Source organism: Pteropus medius, unplaced genomic scaffold (assembly GCF_902729225.1).
Source record: "Pteropus medius unplaced genomic scaffold, Ma_sr-lr_union100, whole genome shotgun sequence".
NCBI lineage: Eukaryota > Metazoa > Chordata > Mammalia > Chiroptera > Pteropodidae > Pteropus > Pteropus medius.
The window spans coordinates 2,318,820-2,341,696 of NW_024349224.1; the positions used below are offsets into that span (position 1 = coordinate 2,318,820).

The 22,877-nt window shown below is 47.1% G+C and overlaps 2 protein-coding genes across 7 annotated transcripts in view; one reads left to right on the forward strand and one right to left on the reverse strand.

Moving 5' to 3' along the window:
- LONP2 (lon peptidase 2, peroxisomal) overlaps nucleotides 1-2,155 on the forward strand; it is a 63,537-nt gene extending 61,382 nt beyond the window's left edge. Inside the window, exon 17 of the mRNA XM_039880804.1 lies at nucleotides 2,033-2,155. Within this exon, the coding sequence (XP_039736738.1) occupies nucleotides 2,033-2,155 (123 nt within the window). The remainder of the gene's footprint in view (nucleotides 1-2,032) is intronic.
- Nucleotides 966-22,084, reverse strand: SIAH1 (siah E3 ubiquitin protein ligase 1). 6 transcript variants are annotated; one of them, XM_039880809.1, is made up of 2 exons: nucleotides 21,933-22,084; nucleotides 966-2,989 (listed from the first exon to the last, which is right to left on the reverse strand). In XM_039880809.1, exon 2 carries the CDS (start codon nucleotides 2,985-2,987, stop codon nucleotides 2,139-2,141), a length of 849 nt encoding a protein of 282 aa, XP_039736743.1. In that variant the 5' UTR covers nucleotides 2,988-2,989; nucleotides 21,933-22,084; the 3' UTR covers nucleotides 966-2,138. The 6 variants fall into 6 exon arrangements, with proteins under 6 accessions (XP_039736743.1, XP_039736741.1, XP_039736745.1 ...); XM_039880807.1 differs by lacking the exon at nucleotides 21,933-22,084 and adding an exon at nucleotides 21,142-21,425; XM_039880811.1 differs by lacking the exon at nucleotides 21,933-22,084 and adding an exon at nucleotides 19,280-21,126.
- Between the last annotated feature and the right edge of the window lie 793 nt (nucleotides 22,085-22,877).

Consider the following 22,877-nt stretch of genomic DNA (forward strand, 5'->3'; position numbering starts at 1 on the left):
TTACATACAGTACTGTATCGATCGAAAAGGCCCACATATAAGCGGACCTGCGCAGTTCAAACCTGTGTGGTCCAAGGATCAGCTGTATATTAAAAAAGGAGAAAAAACTGCTTTTTCAAACACGCATGCTAACAGGAACAGACCTGGACAGATGATGGTGGCTGACCTGTGTTCTCTTTCACTCCAAAAATGGTTCCATAAGCACTTCGTATAACCAATTCAAAAAATAACACTCACGTAAGGCAGAGACGACACTGTCTTATCTGAAAATGGTGAGAAGTTCTGTTATCCGGAACTGCTAGTGGAGCTGGGCGAACCGGGAAGTCCAAAGTAATTTCAACTGACTTTCTACAGTGAGGGTTCCCCGAAAAGCCACACGAAATGAAATGACGCTGGCCATGCAGAAGGCAGTTCCGGCATCTTGCCAGCTGCCTCGGCGGAGCTAATAGTGAACGATATGGTGCTTGTTAAAAGCATAATGACAGCAGCTAATGTTTGTTGGGTGCTTATTATGTATAAGACACTGTTTTAGGTTAACTTCTACCCCATTTTAACCTTTTGCGGTAGCTACCATAATTAACCCCGTTTTAGACAAGAGGAAACGAGGGGCCCAAAGTCACTCAGCTGGACGTGGGTCAGGGCCCGGACTAGCACTGGGTCCCTGGATGTCCGGCCGCACAGCCCAGGTTCATGATCGCTAGGCTATGAAATACTAACTCGTTTTTATCATTTTTTTAAAGGAGAAGAAAGTGATCCGTATTTTAGCTAATCGGCCTCCTAACAGCTGCGAGAATCCACATGTAAGCAGGAGGGAGGGGAAGCCGGTCCGGTCTGTGTCCGGTCTCATGCTGTAAACGCTACGTTTCCAAAGACGGGACGTTGCCTTCTGCTATCGTGTACAGATGGGAACAGGAAAATAACTTTGGATGTTAATCAAGCTTAGAGCTGAAGCAAACACAAAAGAGTTTTTAATTTGCCAGATATTCTTTTAATGAGAATTATAAAAGACCAAAAACATTTTTTTTTGCAAACTGCCTTTTTTAAACAAATGATTTGCTTTTAATTACAAATACTGTGTAAGACGATGCCTTCTTTTGCAAAACCAATAAATACAAGAACAAATTTTAAACATATGTGATTTGTCCAAGATATTTGGGGGAAAAAAAGAGCCTGATTTTTTTTTCGACATTTAAAAAAAAAATCAGTATACCCTAACCTTTCAGTGAGTAAGTCTGAAGGTGTGACTCAACTGGAGAAGGGGGTGGGGAGGCTCGGGAGGGAGGGCGAGATGGGGGGCGGGGGGGAGAAAGCGCCCACGAGCACACAAGAGACCGACCGACCATCTTACAGCTGCTTTAAATAGCTTCTGATAATTCTTCCAATATTACCTTTCCCTTCTGGAACTCTTACCTTCACAAAATAGCTGAATTTAAAATATTTCTAATGAACTGATTAATAGGGAGAAAGAAAATATGTATGGAACACATATGTATAAGCTTTACCATAAACAATTATGCATATCAAAAAGACACTAACTTTTAAAAGGTACAAAAAAAGGTGAGGAAAAGCCTGAATTACAGAAAAGAAAGTCAAATTTATTTAATGAAAAACTAGAATTAATAAAAATTAGCAAATACACACAAAAAATATACACACAGAGCAGCACTATGTACCGACTCACAACAGGGAAAAGCAGTGGTCCAAGACCACCCCACATGGCTTGTCAGTTCAAGGAAAAAAATCCACACGCACGCGCGCTCGCACACACACGCCCACACACGCAAAAACAGAACAGAAACGAAACACAAAAACCCAGTATTTTCCAACAGTACACTCAGTCTATAACGAACACAAATTCAGAATTATTTTACAATGCTTCCTTTCTTAATACAAAAGATGCCCATCCTGGGTGTATATATATATTTTTTTCAGTGGTTTACTGTTGACTTATTTTTAAATATATTAGTGTTACTACATGCAACTGCTTCCCGTATTTAACAGCCTTTCCGTTTATTTACCTTCGCGTGTCTAGCTTCCACCTACCAACAGTTCAGGCTGGCAGGCGAGACGGAGCCTATTCTCTGTGAAACTGAAAGCAACGGTTCTAAACACTGGCCAGAAAACGTCTGATTGCCATTTCAACACATGGAAATAGTTACATTGATGCCTAAATTGCCATTTTCTGCAAAAAGCTGTGCAATGCTGGTGTCAAAGACTAGACAGTCACTATTCATAATGGCTGTCGCGATGCCCTCGTGAATAGAGCGAGGCGTGGCTTCCCAAGTCAATCGCCGCCTATGACCATTTAGCTCAAGTCGATATGCAAAATTCTCGGCTTGCTTGCGTGTTCCTATCAGCTGTACGATTGCAAAGAACTGCTGGTGACCGTCGTACTTTTCCTGTTTCTCCAAAACTAGCATGAAGTGAAAGCCGAAGCAGGACTGCATCATCACCCAGTCCACGGCCCCCGGGAGGTTTATGTCCGTGGCAAGGAACACGATATCCTCTCCCTGCAGGGTCGTGATGGACTTGTGCTGATGCATCAGGTGCGGCATGACCGCATCCAAGGAGCCTTGCCACTTGCAGGAAGCGCCGGGGCACGGGCAGGAGTAAGGCCGGAACTCACAGAGCTCTTCGTGGTCTGCTTTTTCTGTGTGTGGCAGGGTTATTTCACATCCGGAAGAGGCATATTTACAAGGGAAAAGTACTGAATTGGCCACTTTCTCCATAGCCAAGTTGCGGATGGACCCCAGCGGGCCCCGGCAAGTTGGACAGCATGTGAGCTTCGGGCGACAGTTGCTACAAACAAGATGGCCACTCTGACACTGCAGAATGGGTGGTAACACGTAGTCGAAGCAGACCGGACACTCGAAAAGACTCGCCAAGTCATTGTTGGACGCGGTGGTGCCGGTGAGGGCGGGCACCCTCTGGGACGGCGTGCACTTCGACGTTCCCGTGGGTAAAGCTGTTGCAGTCTGGCGGCTCATTTCTGCAATAAAAACGTAAATAAGAATAAAAGGAGGCGAGGGAAACGTGATGGCAGCTTGAACTTGTTTTACAAATGTTTACATCCCAGAAATACGGGTCCTATGCAAACTTTAGTGTGAGCAAAATAAAGGAAGATAAACAGGGTTATAAAAACGTAAATTACACAAAATATGCCTTTGGATTATTAAGGGTTCCACACTGGTTGAAATCTCTCTTCAAAATGTTTCAGAACACTTTAGAATGCCCTTAAAAAAAAAAAAAGGTAAAAAAAATCAGCCTTGGGTGGACCGCACGGAGTGAACGCTGACACAGAAAGCGGGTGGCGGCCACTAGGGGGCGCTAAGCGTCGTCAGTGCGATCCTCTCAGTGCCAGTGCCGCTTGGACTTCCTCCTCCCCGCGTTCAACGCCCCTATTGCCCCTGCTCAGTCTAAGCGGTTCCCGGCCGCGTCAGACAGCTACAGGGAGTTTTAAGTGACCCAAGGGATCACCAAGGTGTGGGCTCTCTAAGTCCCCCTGGTAAGAACCGGCTGTCTGGCCTCGGTGTGTGTGGGAATGGAGGGCCACAGGGCCTGCTGCCAGCCCACTGTCCATCTTCGTCTACCAAGTCTTTGCCCGGGACGGCAACGTCAGCTCCACGTTAGTCTTGTTTGCTCCTGATCAGTGCCCCCTCCAAAGTGAGGGAGGACGGAGGACGAATGGAGGGCCATCCTCAGTTTTAAGCTGGTATTTAGAGAAAATAAATCATTCTATTCTACTTCCATTCCACAATATAAATCAGATATAATTTGCAAAGGGGAAGAAATGTCAGGAAAGTCAGGAAAAGGTAAACAAAGAATAAAAATAAAAGCACCAGAGACACACACGACACTGGGGATGGGGGCCTGAGCCACAGGTGAAGAACCCTCCGTACCCTACGGCTCGCCGCTGTTGCCAAGACATTCATCAGCACAGTCACAGTCGTAAACATTGAGAAATAAATGTCATCTGGAAGAAACGATCAACACTGTAGCTAACTTGAGAGGCTGAATGAAAGATAAAGAAAACAAGCTCCTGTTCTCAAGAGTCTGTCTGGGTGACACAAGATCAGTCCCAACAACTATATAAGACATATTTCTACAAAATTAAAAGGTAATGCATCAAATTTAATGTATTTTCAATTATAATCATCATTCTGTTGCAAAGAATTTAACTTTAAAAAAACAATGCGGGTTACCATGTAAATGCAATTTGGGTTACATTATTCAAGAATAGACACCGTAAATGGGGGCTGAGGGTGCCAAAAGATTAACTCCACTGTCACTAAAGGAAAACGCTAAAGTTCAAGGGGAAACAAAAGTATAGCAGAATTCCATCAGAATGTGGCTCATCACATAGATTTAGGACAACATGAATCAGTTACCATCTGACACCTGTATAACCAGGTGTTCCAGCCCAACAAAAAAGCTACAAAGGGCCTCTCCTGTAATCCGGTTTCCCAGAGGAGACTCTGTGCAAATGATGATCCATGCATTTCAGGGCACTTGTAAAACGATGGGGTTACAGCACTGCCAGAACCCCCATATTTGCTGTCTGCCTATTTCAGGGTCCATTTTATGCTGCTCATTTAAGTGAGCAATAATAATTGAAAAGTGGTTTCTTAGGCACAAAACAGTCTAAGCCATTTATGTCTTTCAAATCACCAAACCAAAATGGCTAATCACGTGGAGGGTCTGTACACTCGGTCTGCATTTGACGTAACTACTAAGCAAGAAAACGCTGCTTTCATTTCTTGGCCTAGCAAAAGAGTTATACATGTATCATCAGTAGTTCGGGTTCATGTTATAACATCTTTCCTATTTTTCCAAACATTGTAGAAAGCTCGATTTAAATTCCTATTCGAAGTGTGAAGAACAAGTGAAATGTGGCAGGTGTTACAGGACAGCAGCTGCTACAGAGGACAGGAACCCTGCCCCACCTCCAAACGTGGGACAACCACACAGCTCCCCTAGCAACCCAGCAGGACCGAGCAGGAACCGAGAACTCAAGACAGACAACTGCAGAAGTCGTGGCATAACATGAAGTTTGATTTAAACTGAGCAAAGCACAGCAGACCCAGAAAAACAGCACTGCGAGCTCAATCGCGCTGCAGCCAGTCCCTCATCCAGTCGGATTCCACCGCTCACAACTTCCCCGGTTCGCAGCTTAAGCAACCCAGTCTCTTAAATACCAATACCTTTCCTCTTCCTTGTCCAAGCGGCTGGTAAACACGTGAGCAAGACGCCCCTCCAGGAGTACAGAAAAGTCAGGGCCGACTTCCCCGTCATGAGCAGGCAGGCAGCGCGCAGCCCTTCCCCCAGCCGCAAAGACAGTTTGTAGCAGAGGCCCCTCCTGAACAGCTTCTGTCCCTAAGCATGTCGGGGTAGGGGTCACGCCGTCAAGAAGCGAAGGGGAGCGCCCTGCTCCATCCACTCCATTCGCCCTTCAGAAGCACCGGCTACGGAGGCACAGAAACGAGGCCTCTCCCGTCCCAAGTGCAGTGGACCACACCTCCCGGAGCTCAAATTCGACTGCGTCTCCAAAAATGGGCGCCATCGCTGGGCTGGCCTGCGCTGGGCCCTAAATCTTCCTCTGTCTCAGCAGTTTGTCTTCTCCAGATTCATGAGCTAGGCTCCGGGCTCGGGTAAAGGACGGGGCAGAAGGTGCGCGGTGGAGAACCTGGACAGGGAGGCGCTCTCGGGGCCGGCTCTGGAGCTACACCGAGAAGGGCCATTTGAAGCCAAGAGCCGGCTGGGCCGGGCGTAGCTGGGAAAGCCGGCCCCGCCCGGGAGTGCCAGCCTGCCAGCGGCTCCCAGGTCCAGGGCGGCGCAGGCGGCGGGTGGGGGCGTGCCTGCCAGCTCCGCCAGCCCAGGCCCCGCCCGCCGAGGCCCCGCCCCGTCTAGGCCCCGCCCCGCCTGGCACAGGGCGGCTCCAGAGCACCGCATGGGCAACTTCGACCCTGGAGAGCAAATCCCCTTAACCCCCAGCACCTCCACCAGCTTACACTTAGGTCGATCGTGACCTTTTTGTAGGCCAAAATACTCGGATATCGGCAATTTCGTGGGGTTCCAGCCTCAGAGCTACACAGAGTATATGGGAGATACGTGGCCAGACAAGCGCCCTTATCTGCACTATCCAGCACTCTCCCGGTTAAACCCTTCCAACTCTGTTTTCACAGAGTAAAAAGCATTCTCCTCACCTCATCCGATAACTATTCCCCGGGCTCAACTTCAGTATTGCCTCAGATCTAAGTCACTTCTCCATTTCTACCCGTCAGCGCCGTATTTTAAACTCCCCCTCCCCCGTGAAAGGGCTGCAGTGAGAGCAGTAACCGCGTAGCCATATTAAGCTCCTACTTCAACCTCCAAACTGAAACTGTACTTACTGTCTTCCCACTCTGGGAAAGTCATCCTAAATGGCCTCATAAAACAGAGCAGCTTGTTTTGTTTTTAAACACGCATCACCCTTGCCCCAATAAAGTTCCGGGCCTCAGATTTGCATTGCGTCAGCTGGTGCGTTCAGGTGCAACCTGTCATTACATCATGCTTAGGGCCGCCTGTAAACGCAGCTAGAGCTGACAGTGGGAGTGAATCCTGGACCGGAAATTGTAGATTACCCACTTTCGGATCAAATTTCAACTCGAATCACTTTCTTCCACCCTATTAATAGCGTGTTCAATCACTTCACCTTATTTTACTATTAGGCAACAGAAAACATCATTAGGAGTAGAAATAAATAAACTATCATTACCCGCGTTTTTAATTGTCTAATACATATTCATTCTGGATAGGTCTCAGGTTTCCAGGGCAGGCACTTCAAATGTTTTAGGCACAGAAACTCTTTCCAAACAGAATTAAGACAGAACCCAAATGTATAAAACAAGGGGATTACTGATTCCTTGTGCCAAAAAAGGAAATCATTTTTCCCCCAAACTGCGGAAGGACCTGCAGAGAGCCTCACAGCACCATCTGAAAACCACTGATCCACGGACAAACTCCTCAGCGAGTGCGTGGGGACAGGAAAAGCCCAAGTGTCCTGGAGTCATCTGCACCTGGATCCACACCCGGCCTTCGCGGCCTGCTCAGCTATGAAACTGGGACATTTCCGGCCTCACGTGGCTTTTGCTGAGATTAAAGGAGGTAGGTGGGTAACTTATATATCACAGGTGATACATATTTCTGAATATGGAAGGATTCACCTGAGACCTCCAAAAGTTCCCTGCCTGGGGTCATCAACCTAGAGACCTAGAACCAGTGGGTCCCAGACACACACTCTAAGACGCATGTAAGTGTAGCTTGTAAAGGGGACCAATCATGTCTGCCAAAGACCAACTGTCATTTAACTAATTTTTAGCACAATAAACCTTAACAGAATTTCTCAACTAGGTGTAATACTTATCCACACTGATTTTACAAAGAGCTGGAAATATCAGGCAAACTCCATTACACTAAAATGAGCCCAAAGAATCCAAAGTAAAGCAAACATCCAAAATTTTCCAAGAGTGCACTACCTACCTATACCGTCCAAAGACTGTATCAAGCCTGGTTTGGTATAAAGTTTAAAGAGGTTTCAATCTAAATAAAAACACTTTAGAGTCAGCCTTTAATGTTGTACTAATAATTTCAGAGCATTCAACCACTGTTTTGACACACTAACATACAGAAGCAGGTGGACTTCAACTTTTATTCTCAATTTCGGGTGGGAACCTGCCTCCTTTTATTAAATGGCAGATGAAGAATTTCTCTGATCAGTCATAATCACATGCCTGGCTACCCTAATACATAACGATGCTGTGCTTGCCATTTTCTTCCAGTTTACAAATGTCACTACGGCAGGCCTTATTATACATGCCCCACCTCAAAGATGTCCCATCCTAATCCCTGCCACTGGACCTGTGAAAATGTTATGTTTATAGCAATGGCAGCAGGCTAATACTGTTACTTAAAAAATGAAAGTTGAAAATGGAGAAACAGAAACAGACATGGAAAATGGACCACAACGTATCACTGAGCAAGTTATAAAAAGAACATATATGGGAAGTAGCCGGGCGGGCTCAGAAACTCGGAAGACTATGTCTGCACCAGAAAATGACCAGTTATCTGGGTGATAGGATACTGGTGATTTTTAGCTGTATGTCCTTCAAGGGGAGAAATTAAGAAATGCTTTATAAAAATTAATCTGACTGCAAAATGTCAAGTCAAAGTAATAAGTAAAATTTGCATTCTTAAGTTAGGGAAAAAAGTAAGATGCAAATATCGTTACCCCTTTTACTTCTCCAAAAACTATTCTTAGAAATTGCTATTTACTGTAAAATAAAAAATACAGGCTCAGATTATAAATTTGCTCTGTATCTGAAATCAGTGGGTTAAATGGAACTACTTCATTCCAAACATTTAAGGGCTTTCTCCTTTCCTCAACTCCTTTTTGCAGGAAAAGGTACTTACTACATATGACATTGTGATGAGTGTTGTGCAGAAAGTTAGTTTGTTTAAAAAAAAAAAAAAAATTGCTTCTATTTTAAGATTTATTTCCTAAACAGACAAAATTAAAATTTAGATGGTCTCATTAAAAATTTGGCATCTTAAAACATTAAAAGTGAAAAATCAAACCTCATTATAAAACAATGCTAAGAAAAAAGTTAAGCAACCTATTTTTAGTTTCCAGAACTGTAGCAAAGTAATAAGAAAAGTTTTTTTAATTGTATGTATTTCCCTAAAAGCACCCTTTCCCTCAAAGTAATTCTGAAAACTCTGTAGCTATAGAAGAAGAGTTACGGGCCTGAGTCAGACTGAGCATCTGCAGTGGGGAAAGCCCAGGACAGAGGACCTAACAGAAGGCGATGAAGACAGAAGTCTGGTCTGAACGAAGGTGATGACACATAAATGAAGAGGAAAATGCAGCCCCTAACTCAAACATGTAAAGCAAAGTACATTTGCTTTTTTTTTTAATGCCTAAATCGCTGTATTTTGAGGGTTCCACCTCTGGTTAAAAAAAAAAAATAGCATATACTTAATTAGAACCTATTAGGCACTACATTAGATACTGAAATATAATAAATGAGATGCAAAGTAGGAGATGCTTGTGAGATGTCTATTCAAAAAAAGTAGCTGATATACAAAAGAGCTCAGATTGGAGATTAAGAGTTAACAGCCAGATGCTACCTGAAGTCCAAGGGGGGGGCTTGCCTAAGATAAGAGAAATCTCAACACTTAAAGATTTAAGGGTTCATTAAAGGAAAAGGTAGTAGCCCCTAGACTGCGACACTTCTCAAACTTTATTGTGCTTACTAATCACCTAGAGATCTTGTTAAAAATGCAGAATCAGATTTAGAATCAGAACTAGTCTGAAGCTGTTCCTGAGATTCTGCATTTTTAACCAGCTCCCAGGTATGACCAATGCTCCTGGCTGAGGCCCATGCTAAGCAGCAGAAGTCTAAAGAACTCAGAAGCAAAGCCAAGGTGAGAGACAACTGGGAAAGGGCCGTATCTCAGAAGTCAAGGGAAGACGGAGATTTAAGAAGATATCCAAAGACTCACCCACGCACCACTATCAGAATCGACTATGCTTTATTATATTCTTATAAGCAACTTGTATTATTTCTGTAATCAGAAAAACATTTTTTAAAAAGGCAAGAGGCAGACATGTTTAAATATGCAATAACTCAAAGAATATAACATCTATAAACCCTGAAGAAAATTACTTGATAAAGTAATCAAATCAAGTGATGAATGAAAATAAGTAATTTGGAAACGGTGATCCTGTTGTAAAAGGATTAAGGCTAGTCAGGAGCAACTCCATCTAAACACAGAACTAAGACTATACTGGGGCATTATGATTACATATCAGAATGTAAATATAAATGCTGGCAAGTTGCAAATAACTTTGAAATAATTTAAAAGCCATATGGTAAGGAAGTAGGAAAAAAATGGTACAGTTGACCATGTGGAACCTGCTAAGAGGTGAGGTAAGGTCAGGCCATGGTTTGGCAAATAGAAAAGCTAAATGAATCGAGACCCAGATCTTAACACTGTCACAAAAATTAATTCAAAATGGATCACAGACCGAAATGTAAAATGTAAAACTATAAAACTCCTAGACGATAACATAGGAGAAAATCGAGATGTCCTTGGGTTTGGCAATGACTTCTAGAAACAACACCAAAGACATGAACCAGAAAAGAACAACTGGTAAGTTGGACTTGATTAAAATTTAAAATTTCTGTTCTGCAAAAGACACTGTCAAGAGAATGAGAAGACATTTGCCAAAGAGAAAACATTTGCCAAAGACATATCTGATAAAGGACTATTATCTAAAACGTACAACGAACTCTTAAAATTCAACAAAAAGAAAACCTGATTTAAAAATGGGCCAATGACCTTAACAGACACCTCGCCAAAGAAGATACACAGGTGCAAATGAGCATATGAAAACTTGCTCCACATCATACGGCATCAGGGAAATGTGAGTTGAAACAACAGGAGACCACTACACACCTACGAGAATGGCCAGCATCCAGAACACTGACACCACCAATCGCTGCTGGGCATGCGGAGCCACAGGAACTCCCACTCACTGCTGCTGGATGCGAAACGGTGCAGCCGCTGCGGAAGGCAGTCTGGCAGTTTCTTACAAAACTAAACATACCGGTGCCGTGAGATCCAGCAATCACGCTCCTCAGTACTTACCCAAGTGAGCTGAAAACTTACATCCACACAAAAACCTGCACACAGATGTTTACAGCAGCTTTATTCATGACTACCTAAACCTGGTAGCAACCCAGATGTCCTTTGGTAGGTCAGTGGATAAACTGGTCCATCCAGACAATGGATTATTAAGCAGAGCTAAAAAGAATCAATCTATCAAGCCATGAAAAGACATGGAAGAACCTTATACGCATATTAGTAATTCAAAGAAGCCAATCTGAAAAGGACACATGCTGTATGATTCCAATTATATGACATTCTGGAAAAGGCAGAACTGTGGAGATCAGTGTTCGCCAGGGGTTAGTGGGGGAAGGAAGGGTGAATAAGTAGATCATGAAGGATTCTTAGGGTGGTGAACCTGTTCTGTATAATATAACAGTGAATACATATCATTGTACATTTGTCAAAATTCATAATATACAATTATGTGTAAACCATGGACTCTGGGTGATAGTGATGTATCAAGGTAGGTGCATCAATTATAATAAATGTACCCTCTGGTGGGAGGGCAGGTTGATAATGGGGAGACTATGAATGGGGGGGGACAGGGTGAATATGGGACATCTCTGGACCTTCTGTTCAATTTTGCTGTGAATCTATAACTCCTCTAAAAAATAAAGCTCATTTAAAAAATAGTAAGGCTGTGGTAAAATACATCATTTTATCAACATAAACATAATCTTAAAAAATTCGATGTATTTCCATGCCAGTTCTCTAGTTTTCAAAAGGCTGTGCCATCAGAATTTCATAAACCCATCAATTCCCAGACAGTAATTTCACTTTTTAGTAATACGCTACTGATAACCTCGAGACATGCACCTATATATAGTAAAAAGAACAGGGAATTTGGTTGGAATCAGAAGTTCAAATCTGAATTTCTACTTTGACACTAATTATTTTTGATATGGTATAAAATTACAATATCCCAAGTCTCAACTTTCTCATTTGTGAAATAAGAAAACTGGCAACAGGTTTTTTGGACATTAAGTGAGGTCAAATACGCGGGACCGTTCCATACATTACGAACAAACTCACTTAGCGATGTTTGCAGAGCCAAACTAGGAACCCTGCAATGAACCACCGAATAAAAAAGACCCAGATTACACAGGATTGTACTGAAAACTGATGTTTTAACCTTCTGTGTTATTTTCATAACCTCAATTTGGAATTGTCGGAAATCCGATAAAAATCAGTGTGCTGTGCACAAAGCTACACTGGGCACCTACCAACCTTTAAGGCAGGGTGCCAGCACCTTCGCACACACGCTTCATTTACGTCTCATAAAGTCGGTTATATGTCCATTTTGCGGATGAGAAAATTAAAGATCGGAAAATTTAAGAAGTAATAAGAACAGAGTCAGACTGTCTGCTTTGTCCCTAAATCTCCACATCTTACGAATAACTAAAAAATAGTAAAGCACCATCTCCTTCTCAGTGTGGTACAGAATATAGCATCCAACCTATCTTTTCAATGTTAATATTGACCAAAATATTTAAAATGTCCCTAAACTATTTAAACCAAACCTTTAGTCATAGCAAGCAGTCGCTCGAGGTTGGTTTTTGCTTCGTTTTGTTTTGGTATCAAAGCAGCAGACTCTGGCCGCGTGGGCTCGCCGTCAGACCGTCAGACCGTCAGACGTTAAATCGAAGCGTCACGACAGGAGCAAGAACAAGAAATGAGTGGGAGGGTCGGACAGGCTTTCTGAGCCGCCTCATTTCTCAGCACACGTCAGTGAGTAGCAGAATTAAGGAAACGCACTTCAAGTGATCGAAGACGCGTCAGTCAAGATTACAACACAATCGCTGCTGCTGCGGTGTGACCAAGTCTCACACCCGTGTCCAGCAGAAGCCCCCAAACACCAGCCACTGAGCTATGTGCGTCCAAGTGTGAACACAACTGTTTATTACCCTGTTTTACATTCTCTCAGGATGTAAAATCGTCACAAATTAAACTATATTCCATTGTAATAGCTATAGTTGGTGTCTTCACAAACGTTACATCTGAAACGCTAACCAAACCGAGTTTAGTTGTTTCAAAGAAGGACACACCACGGGAATTAACTCAAACTCTAGTTTCCCTCAAAGAGTCTGTTCTTATGGCGGAGGTCCAAATTTTTCTACGAAAATTAAAAATGTTTTATGATCCTGTCTAATAGTCTGAAAAACAGTAACGGCACGTTCTGAATCATCAGAAAGCACGTGGGCCGGGCGGCTGAGCGCCCGGTGCCCGTGGAGCGTCACGCCGGCCCCGAGAGGCACCGCAGGGCTCTGCCCACGGCGGCCGCAGAGGAGAGCAGCGGGGAGCCTCCCACCCAGACGGCGCATCCGGGTGACGCGACGCCAGACGACCACGCGGTGTTCACCGAAGCGCGCACACGCTGGTGAGAAGATGCGGCACGCGGGGACCACGCCACACGGCGAGCGGACCCCACGACCCACTGCACTGAGGCCCCGCCCGGCGGGCCGCGTCCGCCGCACCCCCAACGCCGCACCCCCAACGTGCCCGTCGCCCCGGCGGCCCCGGCTTCCGGGCGGTCCCTGCTCCGTCCCCCACGTCTCAGAGTTGTCCGCAGGCCACTTTTCTTCACTTCGGTGACCTCGTTCGGTCTTGTAATTTTAAATTCCACTGATATTGCCAAGGGCTTCAAAATTTTTATCTCCAGCCCAGATAAAATAAACAAAAAAAACCTCTCTAGATTGGTCTTAAACCCCAGATTCATACATCTGCCTGCCTCCGAGGTACGCTTAGGGGCAGAGTGGGGGGCGAGGCTGAACTCCTTACCTCCTCCCAGGCGGCGCTACCCACAGCCTTCCCCCCACCCGACGGCAACGCCATCCGCCATCCTTCCAGCCGCTCGCCCTGAGTCTTCGTTTCACACCTCAAGTCTACGACGGCCCGGAACCCTTACTGTGCCGCCTCTGAAGACATCCAGAGTCCAGCCACTCCTCACACCCCCGGCGCGAGCCTACAGCCACAGCCAGCGTGACGCCTCGCCTGGATCACCCCGACATCCTCTGGCCAGTCTCCCTGCGTCCATCCTCGTTTCCCCACCTCCATCCCACGTGTTCTGAGCACAGCGATCAGAAAAATCCAGTTGGAGTTGGTATCAGATCACGTCAAGTCCTCTGCTCACCGCCCCCCACTCCCCGCCCCCACTGGCAACCCATCCCCGGGCGACAGCTAAGACCCGAAACAGCCCGCGAAGCGGGCACTCTGGCGGCGCGCTGCCTCTACTCGCCGACTTCATCCCCACTTCTTGCCCCTCGCTCCCTCCACTAGCCTCCTCGTTGCAGATGGCTCGGTTGCTCCTCTGGGCTTCTGCCCTGAAACGCTTTTTTCCTGGATATCCATCTCCTTGGAACCTCTGCTTGTCAGTTAGTTCCTCAGTGAGGCCCGCCCTGCCCCTCTGTTTAAAACACTGACCATCACTCTGCCCACTGCCGCTTCCACTCTGCACCCCCAATCCTTGCCCGTTCCACCCCTTTCTCTTCCCCACCTTCCCTCCCCCATTTCTACTCAATGTTCTCCCATAGAATGTGTTACTTTCTAACAAGCCATACAACTGACTTATTTATTATATTTGTTGTTGTAGCCTCCCCACCCACCCACCCCCCAACCTGAAAGGCAAGAATTTTTGTCTGGTTCAGTGATGTATCTCGTTTAAACCGTTATAACTGTGACTGGCACACAGTACAGGCTCGATAAACATCTGGTAGATGAATAAATAAATCAGAAAGCAAAAGAACTTTGGACTTTTGAGCAGTAACATCCAAAGCCAGATGCAAAAGGGCAATGCTTTTTAAAATCCTCAAAGATAACGATCGCCATTCTAGAATTCTACACCCAAATTATCCTAAAAGCGTTGAGAGGGCAGAATGACGATACAAGGTCTCAAAACATGACTTCCCCCGGCGGTGCGCTCAGGAAGCTCCTGGAGGACAAGCTCTCGAATGCAAGGGAGTGGACCAAGGGGGAGGACACAGGGGCTACAGTGACCAGAAGACAACCCACAGGAAAGTGAAGGGACACTGAGGACGACAACTTTGCACTAGACGAAGAAGGCGACATGGGACATCCAAGCGACACGAACGTTTAAAGGAGTGGCAAGGGGGTGGGGCACCGTGAGCGGTAAGCACAGAGAAGACACGACAGAAAAGAAAAAAGTATTAACCATAGGGACAAATATACAAACACAAACCAAACAGCGCAGAGAAAAAAGTAACTTAAACATCAGTCTACAGGTATGTATGCACGCACGGCCCCTGCGATGGGGCAGAGAAGATGGCAGAATGGAGTTCGAAGACCTCAGGGGAGGGGTTAGAGAAGGGGAGAGGGAGGTCAAGCTTAGAACCAGAAAACAGATACCAGAGACGGAACACTGAATATCAAGAACGGCAAGATGTATAGATTATAAGCACAAACTTCATCGTTTGGAATTACGCAGCTCAAACAGGTACAGTTCTGATATGGTAATCATTTAATGGGAAAATACCTACAAGCATTTAAGTAAGATCTATGCTGATTCAAAAAATATGAAACACACACAGAGACAAGGAACTAGACCCTCATGTCTGCAATGGTTACTGCCCAATTATCAGATTATGAGTGAGCTTGGGGGAGGCGAGGGTCCATTTCTGTGTGCAGTTCTCAAATGTCCCATACAGCATATATACTATTTTGGTAATAAATAAATTTTAAAATATCGGTGCATATTTTGCGTCCCCACACTTTCCTTCTATTGAACTGCTGGTGACTTAATACACAAATTGAAACACTGAGAAATCAAGAGTTATTTTTGTATGCTGTTTTGATTCTTTTTTTCTTTAAATGCTTCAAATAAATGGATACCTACAGGGAAAAAGTATTTTTAAAACAGCCTATTCACATTTAAAATTCCACATATTTCATATACACATACACACATTTTAATTTATACTTATTAAAAAAACCTTAAATTTAGCACTTTAAAAGTTAATTATAAGACAGAATAAAATTTATCTGATCACCTCTCCAAACAAAATCAAAAGAGCACAGTCTGTAGAAATTAACTCACAACTCTCTGTATTGACAACACATCCAACGTTGTTCCTAATGAAGCTAAACCAGGGTCCTTCACAACGACAGAAGCTTGAACTTCAGCAGAATTCAAAGGAGTAAAAGGTAAAACACAAAGAGGAGTAAAAAGCAAGAAGTTTTTAACGATGAGCTAAACCAAGACAGTCTTTGCAAAGAAGCTAGTATACCTATGCTTAATTTCACCTCACTAGCTGAGCTTTGCAACATGACAGTAACTATAGCGAGTACAGTACATAATATACGTCCTATAAAATTCAACACTGGCATTAAATTCTTATTTTTTTAAGAAAATATTTCTCACTGACAATATCTGCTTTCTATAGATTAGTTCTCCAAAATTTTCTCATCCAATCTCCTCTTTCTAGTTCCTTCCTTGTGCCCCCAAAGCCCTTTCCTTGCTCTTTAAAACAAAGCAAATAAAAACAGACGAAGCCATGGAATAAGTTCAACTCGGCTGGGCAACCTTAAAGCTAATGAAAGGTCTTTGCCAATACCATTCTGGCCACTGTGGCTCAAGCCTAGAGACTAAACTGACCCCGAATGGATTATCTTGCCTTTATCATCCTGAAGATTCAAAAAAAAAAAAAAAAAAAATCAAAGTAAAAGTACCGGGACACAAAGACAAGTGAGAGACCTACTATATTGTTCTGTTCCGACGAAGTTCGAAAACAAGGCCAAATCAATCTGCTGCGTTCAAGTCAAGAGGTGGTGGGCGGGAGGTAATTACAAGGAGAAAGAAGGGGCTTCTGGTTCTGGTAAGGTTCTCGTTTCTTGATCTTGGAGCTGTTATGAGTAATGTGCTCTTTATGAAAATTCAGTGAGCTGTACACTTATAATTTGAGCACTTTTCTGCACAGATTTATGTTTTACTTCAACAAAAATAGTATACTTAGCAAAAATAACAATACTATTGTTCCAGAGAGCCCCCTGGAATCTCCTGGGAACAACAGGATGGTGCATCATCGAGGCTCGCATTCCCCAGCTCCGAGCCTCTCTTCCCCTCGGCTGTTTTCCAACGTGTCTCTCTCTGCGGCATCTTTAACCTGCCCCAGCAGCATATTCACTAACTATAAATACTCTCCACTGATGGCTCTGCCCATGCTTCCTCTAAAAAATACAACGGAAGCCATGGAACGCTGACTTGCCACCTCCTCCCCTCCTGTCAGAATGGAAGCAGCGGCCTGTCCTCACGGTCCCCTCACCATCTCAAGACTTCACGCCCCATTATCCCTTCGCTGCGCGCTGCATCGGTCTCTCCCTCCTTTCTACTGGTTCATTCCCTGTGACTTCCAAACACGCTCCAGTATCTCCCATGTGGCTTCTGTGACACCAGATCCCCGATTCCCCTTCTACCTCACTGGGTCAGTTTGGACGTCTCTTAAGATACCTCTCACGCAACAAACCGGGCCTTTGAATTTTATCACGACCCCTCCGTCCCATGCCCTCTGTCTCATGCCCCATCTGGCCTTCCACATGTTGGTAAACGGCACCACCAGCCACGGCAGCTCAAGCCGGGAACCTTGGAACTCCTTCCCTCCCTCGCCTGGCGTATCTAACCCACCAGCAAGTCCTGTTAATGCCGTCTCCAAATCCATCTCAAATCCATCTACTTCTCCTCGTCCTCACTGCCACCACCTTAATCCAGGTCACCATCAACTACTTCCTGCCTGATCAAAGAGATCAATTCAAACCAATCAATTCTCCAAACAGCTAAAGCAATCTCAAAAGTTAAAAGTGGATTACATTACTCCTTTAATTAAAACTGTTTGATGGCTTCTCAGTACCCTTAAAATAAAACTTACTTTTGACTCTGCAGGATCAGACCCCCTGCCTGCCTCCTCCCCTCCGCCCTCTGCTCCTGCAACCCTCTCCTCTGAATTCCCAGACCAGGCCAGGCTCATTCCCGGGGGCCTTCACCTGCTCCTTCAGGGGGAGCTGCTCTCTATTCCCCGGTTCCAGGCTCCTGATCCCTTTATCACAGCTTAAGTGTCACCGCTTCTGACAGCAGGTCCCATGGCTACCCCCCCCATTCTTTACTCCAGCGCTTTTGACTCCTTTATAGTACATATCACAATTCTTAATTATTTTTGCTTCCCTCACTAGAATATAAGTGGCAATATTTAGAGAAATGAAGTATTTCAATATTTAAGCGCTTTGAGTTAGGCAATGTGCTTTCAGATGCAGAAGCAGGCAGTGTCCCCGCTCTCATGGAGCTCAAAGTCACAAACACAGCGAATACCGGAGCGAGCCAAGGGACACAGCCAGGTTTTACTCTTAAGAGCCTGTCCTCTGGACCACCGAACTATACTGCCACTCTAGCAACAGGGCACTGAGGGGCGGGCAGGGGGCGGGGGTCAATATACTTAATAAATGTTCACATGCTAATGGAACAGTGGCTTGGAGAAGTTAAGTAATCTGCCCAAAGTAGCACAGATAAGACACTGAGATTCAAAGGTCATGAGCAAAGGCACAGAGATGTTAAAGTACAGATAGAGTTCAAGAAACAAAAGGAATTCGGTTTGAGTAGGTAAGAGAAATGGAGGATGAGGCCGGAGAAGCACATTAAGGATAGTGTGATACTGTTAATGTCAATCATTCGAGATATATATATATACTATGTACCAGAAAAATGCTGAACCCTAGACAGAGGGGATCAAAACAAAGCTCCCACAGAGGCTGCAGTCCACGGTGTGGGGGTACATTACAGTCCAGGGGGATACGCAGTACAGTGGGGCCGAGCAGAGAGGGCTACGGGAACACGAGAGATGACGCTCACGTCAAGCGGGGAGTCCAGAAGGAGCATCTCAGCTAAGTGATGTCAGGCTGGGATGAGAGTTCGGGGGGAGAAAACATGATGCATACAGGCACCTGCACGCACACGGTGGGAACGGCAGGGAAGTAACTATAGAGCCAGCTCAAGAGAAGCCGTGTACTTACTACCCATATCGAGGAACTTTATACTGATGGCCCTGGAAGTCACCCACGTTAGAAAGCTCCCTTAAATGGCAGTAGGAAGAACCGAAGGGAGGACAGAGACCAGAAGCAGGCAGACCGCTTAGAAGGCAGAAGAGAAAGACTGACTAGAAATGAGAAAATCAGAGAGAAGCAATGCCAGATTGGAGCTGACCAGACACTAGGGTTTGATGACTAACTGGGGGTGGAGGGTGAAAGCCTTGGACGCCCTGTTAGAAACAATAAAGGTTTTAGCTGGACTCTTAAATTTGAAGTACCTTGATACATAAAAGTGGATACATATCATCATACATTTGTCAAAACTCATAACATACAACACCAAGAGCAAACCATGATGTAAACCATGGGCTTCGGGCGGGTGATAACGCGTCCGTGTGGGTACATCAGTTCTAAAACTGCTCTGCTCTGGGGATGCTGATAATGGAAGGCTATGTGCGAGTACAGGATCTCTCAGTACCTTCCTTTCAGCTTTGCTGTGAACCTGAAACTGCTCGAAAAAATGACCTGCGGGCGAGAGACTTACATGAGTCTCAACTTCAGCAGAGAGATGTGAGTACTGTCAGCATCTGACAGTAGCTGGTCAGGAGCCGGATCCGCATCGAGTATCGGGCGCCGATGGCAGAGGAACTAAAGCCACGACCCCTGCCCTTACGCAGCACATGCTCCATAACTATATCCACGGAAAACCAGTTTAAAGTGCACTAGAAAAATGGTTTCTATTTAAAAGAAACCATTAAGGAAACTTATTATAAACAGGAAAAGTTTACCCCCAGTTGTGTTTTCTGGAGGGAGAAGAGGGGCAGGGAGTCTGAGGTTTTCATATATGAATTACCTTTGTAGTGAGGTCTATACCGAAAATATCCGGAATTTAAACATTTACAAGGTGTACAGAAAACCCATTATAATCAAAAGTCTGTAACAGATCTCTTTAAAGGAAAAAACCTCCAATCTTTAGAAACTGAGTAAATCAAGTGCTTTAAAATATAAGTGGTCACTTTGCAAAGTTAGTAAACCGTGTTACCCTCATTATGTAAGACCGGCTCTCAAAACACTGAAAACAAAGTCCTAGCCTTCGAATTACGCTGCCCTAGCTAGATATTCCTTTGTAACTCCAATTAATTTTAGCCTGATTACGACAGTCTCCTTAACTACAGATATTGTGGAATACTTATCCTGAAAAGTTCCATTTCTATTAATGCATTTTACTTCAGTTTAAAATATTAAATGTTGCTAAATTATGCTGGAAAGGTGCCAAGAGGGGTCATTTAGACCAATTCTCTAATATATCTAAAGGAAATATGTGGCAAAGCAGACTTTAGGGTTGTAACTAACCATTCCTGATCACAAAGTCTATATCTTCTACTTCCGGAATGAAAAATTATACAATTTGTATAATCTGCTTTAAGTCTCAAAATCTACGTATCGCGAAGTTCTCCAAACAGCTAACCGACACCCTCTTCCTTCGCAATTTGAGCCAGTATCTCCCTGATAAAATTACCAGACCATTACATTTATCACTACACTCTGCTCTTCAGTAATGTCTAAAAGATGGTGACGACGGAGACACCTAACACTCCAAGGGACTCACTGCCCCACTTTCCAAGTCAGTTAGCTCCGGTCCTTGGAAACAAACTGATCCACGAAGGTCAGAGTGCTCAAAGGAAACCTCATTTTAACCAACTTGATTTTTTAAATTCCAGACCCCATAAGACCTATCCAAATCCCTTACTAGAAAACCTTCCAAATGCCATCGTCTCAAAACACCTGTCTAATTTATCACGTAAACCTCTTATTTTCCTTTGCAACAACGAAATGCACTAAAAGAAAAACCCAAGCACTAACGATTTTATAATGTGATTTCACTAATCCTAGCCTATGCGCTTCCAACGTTTCCCTCATGCCAAGATAACCTCATAAGTTTGGTAACCAAATAACAACAGCCGTAGCAGCAAACACTGACTGAGCGGTTACCATGGGCCTGTCGCAGCTCTAAGCCCTTCTTCCTATTAGCTCATCAATTCCAACAATCCTATGAAGTCGGTACCATCACGACACCCATTTTGCAGATAAGGAAAATGAAGCAGAGATGCTTAAGAATTTCGCCCAAGGTCACAAACCGGTGGGGCAGGGTTGGAACCAGAGCCGGCTACAGAGTCTGCGCTCCGAACATCCAACTGCTGCGAAGAGTTAACAATTTACCCTTGACAGGCGCTTATCAAGCAGTGGTAAATGTCCAACTGCCAGGAACCGGCGGCCCGGCCCGGTGGCTGTCCTACGTCCACGCTCATGGCCGCGATGACTCTGACAGATCGGCCACACAATCAATCGGATTTTCCGAACGCACAAACTGCATTTCTCTGGGTGTCAGAGCAAACAAATCCTCACCTTTCCAGGAACGGGAAACGAAAAATCTACGCAACTCTGCGGCCCAGGTTATCCACATCCCTAAGTTACAGATCTGGAGAGCCGAGAAAGGACCCCAAAGGACCCGACTAATGGAGCCTAGGAAAACTGGGGTTTGCGATCGGAAGCTGGAGCCTCCCCGGCAAGCGGCTGGCGCGATCTCCTCTCTAACGACACAAACAAGGGAGGAGGCTGCTCTCTCCCCACCGCACAATGCGGGCTGCGGCCGGAGCAGGGGAGCGCGCGGCGCCCCGGGGGACGCTGCCCGGGGCCGGGGCCGGGGCCGGGGCCGGCGCGGCGGCCAAGGGCGGCGGGGAGGGGCCGGAGCGGAGGGCCGGCCGCTGCCCGCACTCAGCTGACCTCCGCCATGTTGGCCGCACAGCCCGGGACCCTCCACAACAAAGGCCGGCGCCGGGGCGCCGGGGGCGCGGGGCGCCTCCCCCGGCCGGGCCCGCCTCCCGGGCGCGCGGGGGCCGGGCCGGGCGGCCAGCAGGCCCTCCCCGCCCCGCGGCCGCTCTCCGGCCTGGGCCCGGGCCCGGGGGCGGGGGCCGGCGGGCCGGCGGCGGCGGCGGCGGGCAGGGCCGGGCCCGGCGGGGAGGGGCGGGGGGCGGCGCTCGGCCCGGCGGCCCCGCTCGGGCCCAGACAAAGGCGCCGGGCCGGGGGCCGCCCGCGCCCCGCGCCCGGCCTGCCCGCCGCCGCCATGGCCGGCCTGCGCGTCCTCCTCCCGGGCGCCCCTCGCGCCGGCTCCTCCCTCCAGGCCGGGCCCCACTTACCTGTGGGCGGAGAGCGCGCCTCGGACCCCGGTCCCGGCTCACACGCGCTCCGTCGCCGCCGCCGGCCCCCGCCGCCGCGGGCAGCGCCACCGCCTCTTCCCCGCGCCGGCACCGACGGGACACCCTGGGCCGCCGCCGCCGCCGCTCGAGCGCGCGCCCCGCAACGGCCGCCCGGCTCCCCCCCTGGCCGCCGCCGCCGCCGCCGCCGCTCCGCGCGTCCTCGAGCCCGCCGCGCGCGCCCGCTAAATACCACACACTGCGACGGCCGCCATGAGGAGGCGCGGCCCCGCGCGCGGCGGCCGGGGGCGGGGCTCCGCGCGGGGCGGGGCTTCGCGCGGGGCGGCCGGGGGCGGGGCTTCGCGCGCAGGCGCACTGGCGCGCCGGCGGCGGCCCGCGTGCGCATCGCGGCGCCTGGCGCTCAGCGTTCGGGCTCCTCGTTACCGCTGCTGCGACTGACACCTCGCGCCCGACAAACGCGCGTCACGCGCTTGCCCTCAACCGTCCCCGCCCGGGGAGAGGCGTCGCTTGCCTGTCGCGTCGGGGACCCCCCTCCTGGTCGCGCGCCGCCCGCGGGGCTTTGTTCCGGGGCCGAGGGGTCGTCCTGCCGGGAGAGCGACCCCGCGCTCGCCGCCGCCTCCCTCCTGACGGCCCCTCCTGTTCTGGTCGCTGGTTTCGCAAAGCGCCTCCTCGGGCCTTTCCCAGCTCTCCACTCTTTCCCGAAGAAGAGAAACCCGCTGCCTTTTTGGCCGCCGACCGGGGACCCCACCCTGGAGGAGAGGTCCAAGCCCCTCCCTGAGATTTGAGCTGCGCTTCTGCAAAAGCAGGACGAGCTGCAAAGGCTTCTTTTAGCTGGAAAGCACGCCTCTTCCCGTGTCCTCACGCTTCTGGAAGCTACATGGGACTCCGCGCTTCCTTTTCTTTAAATAAAAATAAAAACAAAGAAAT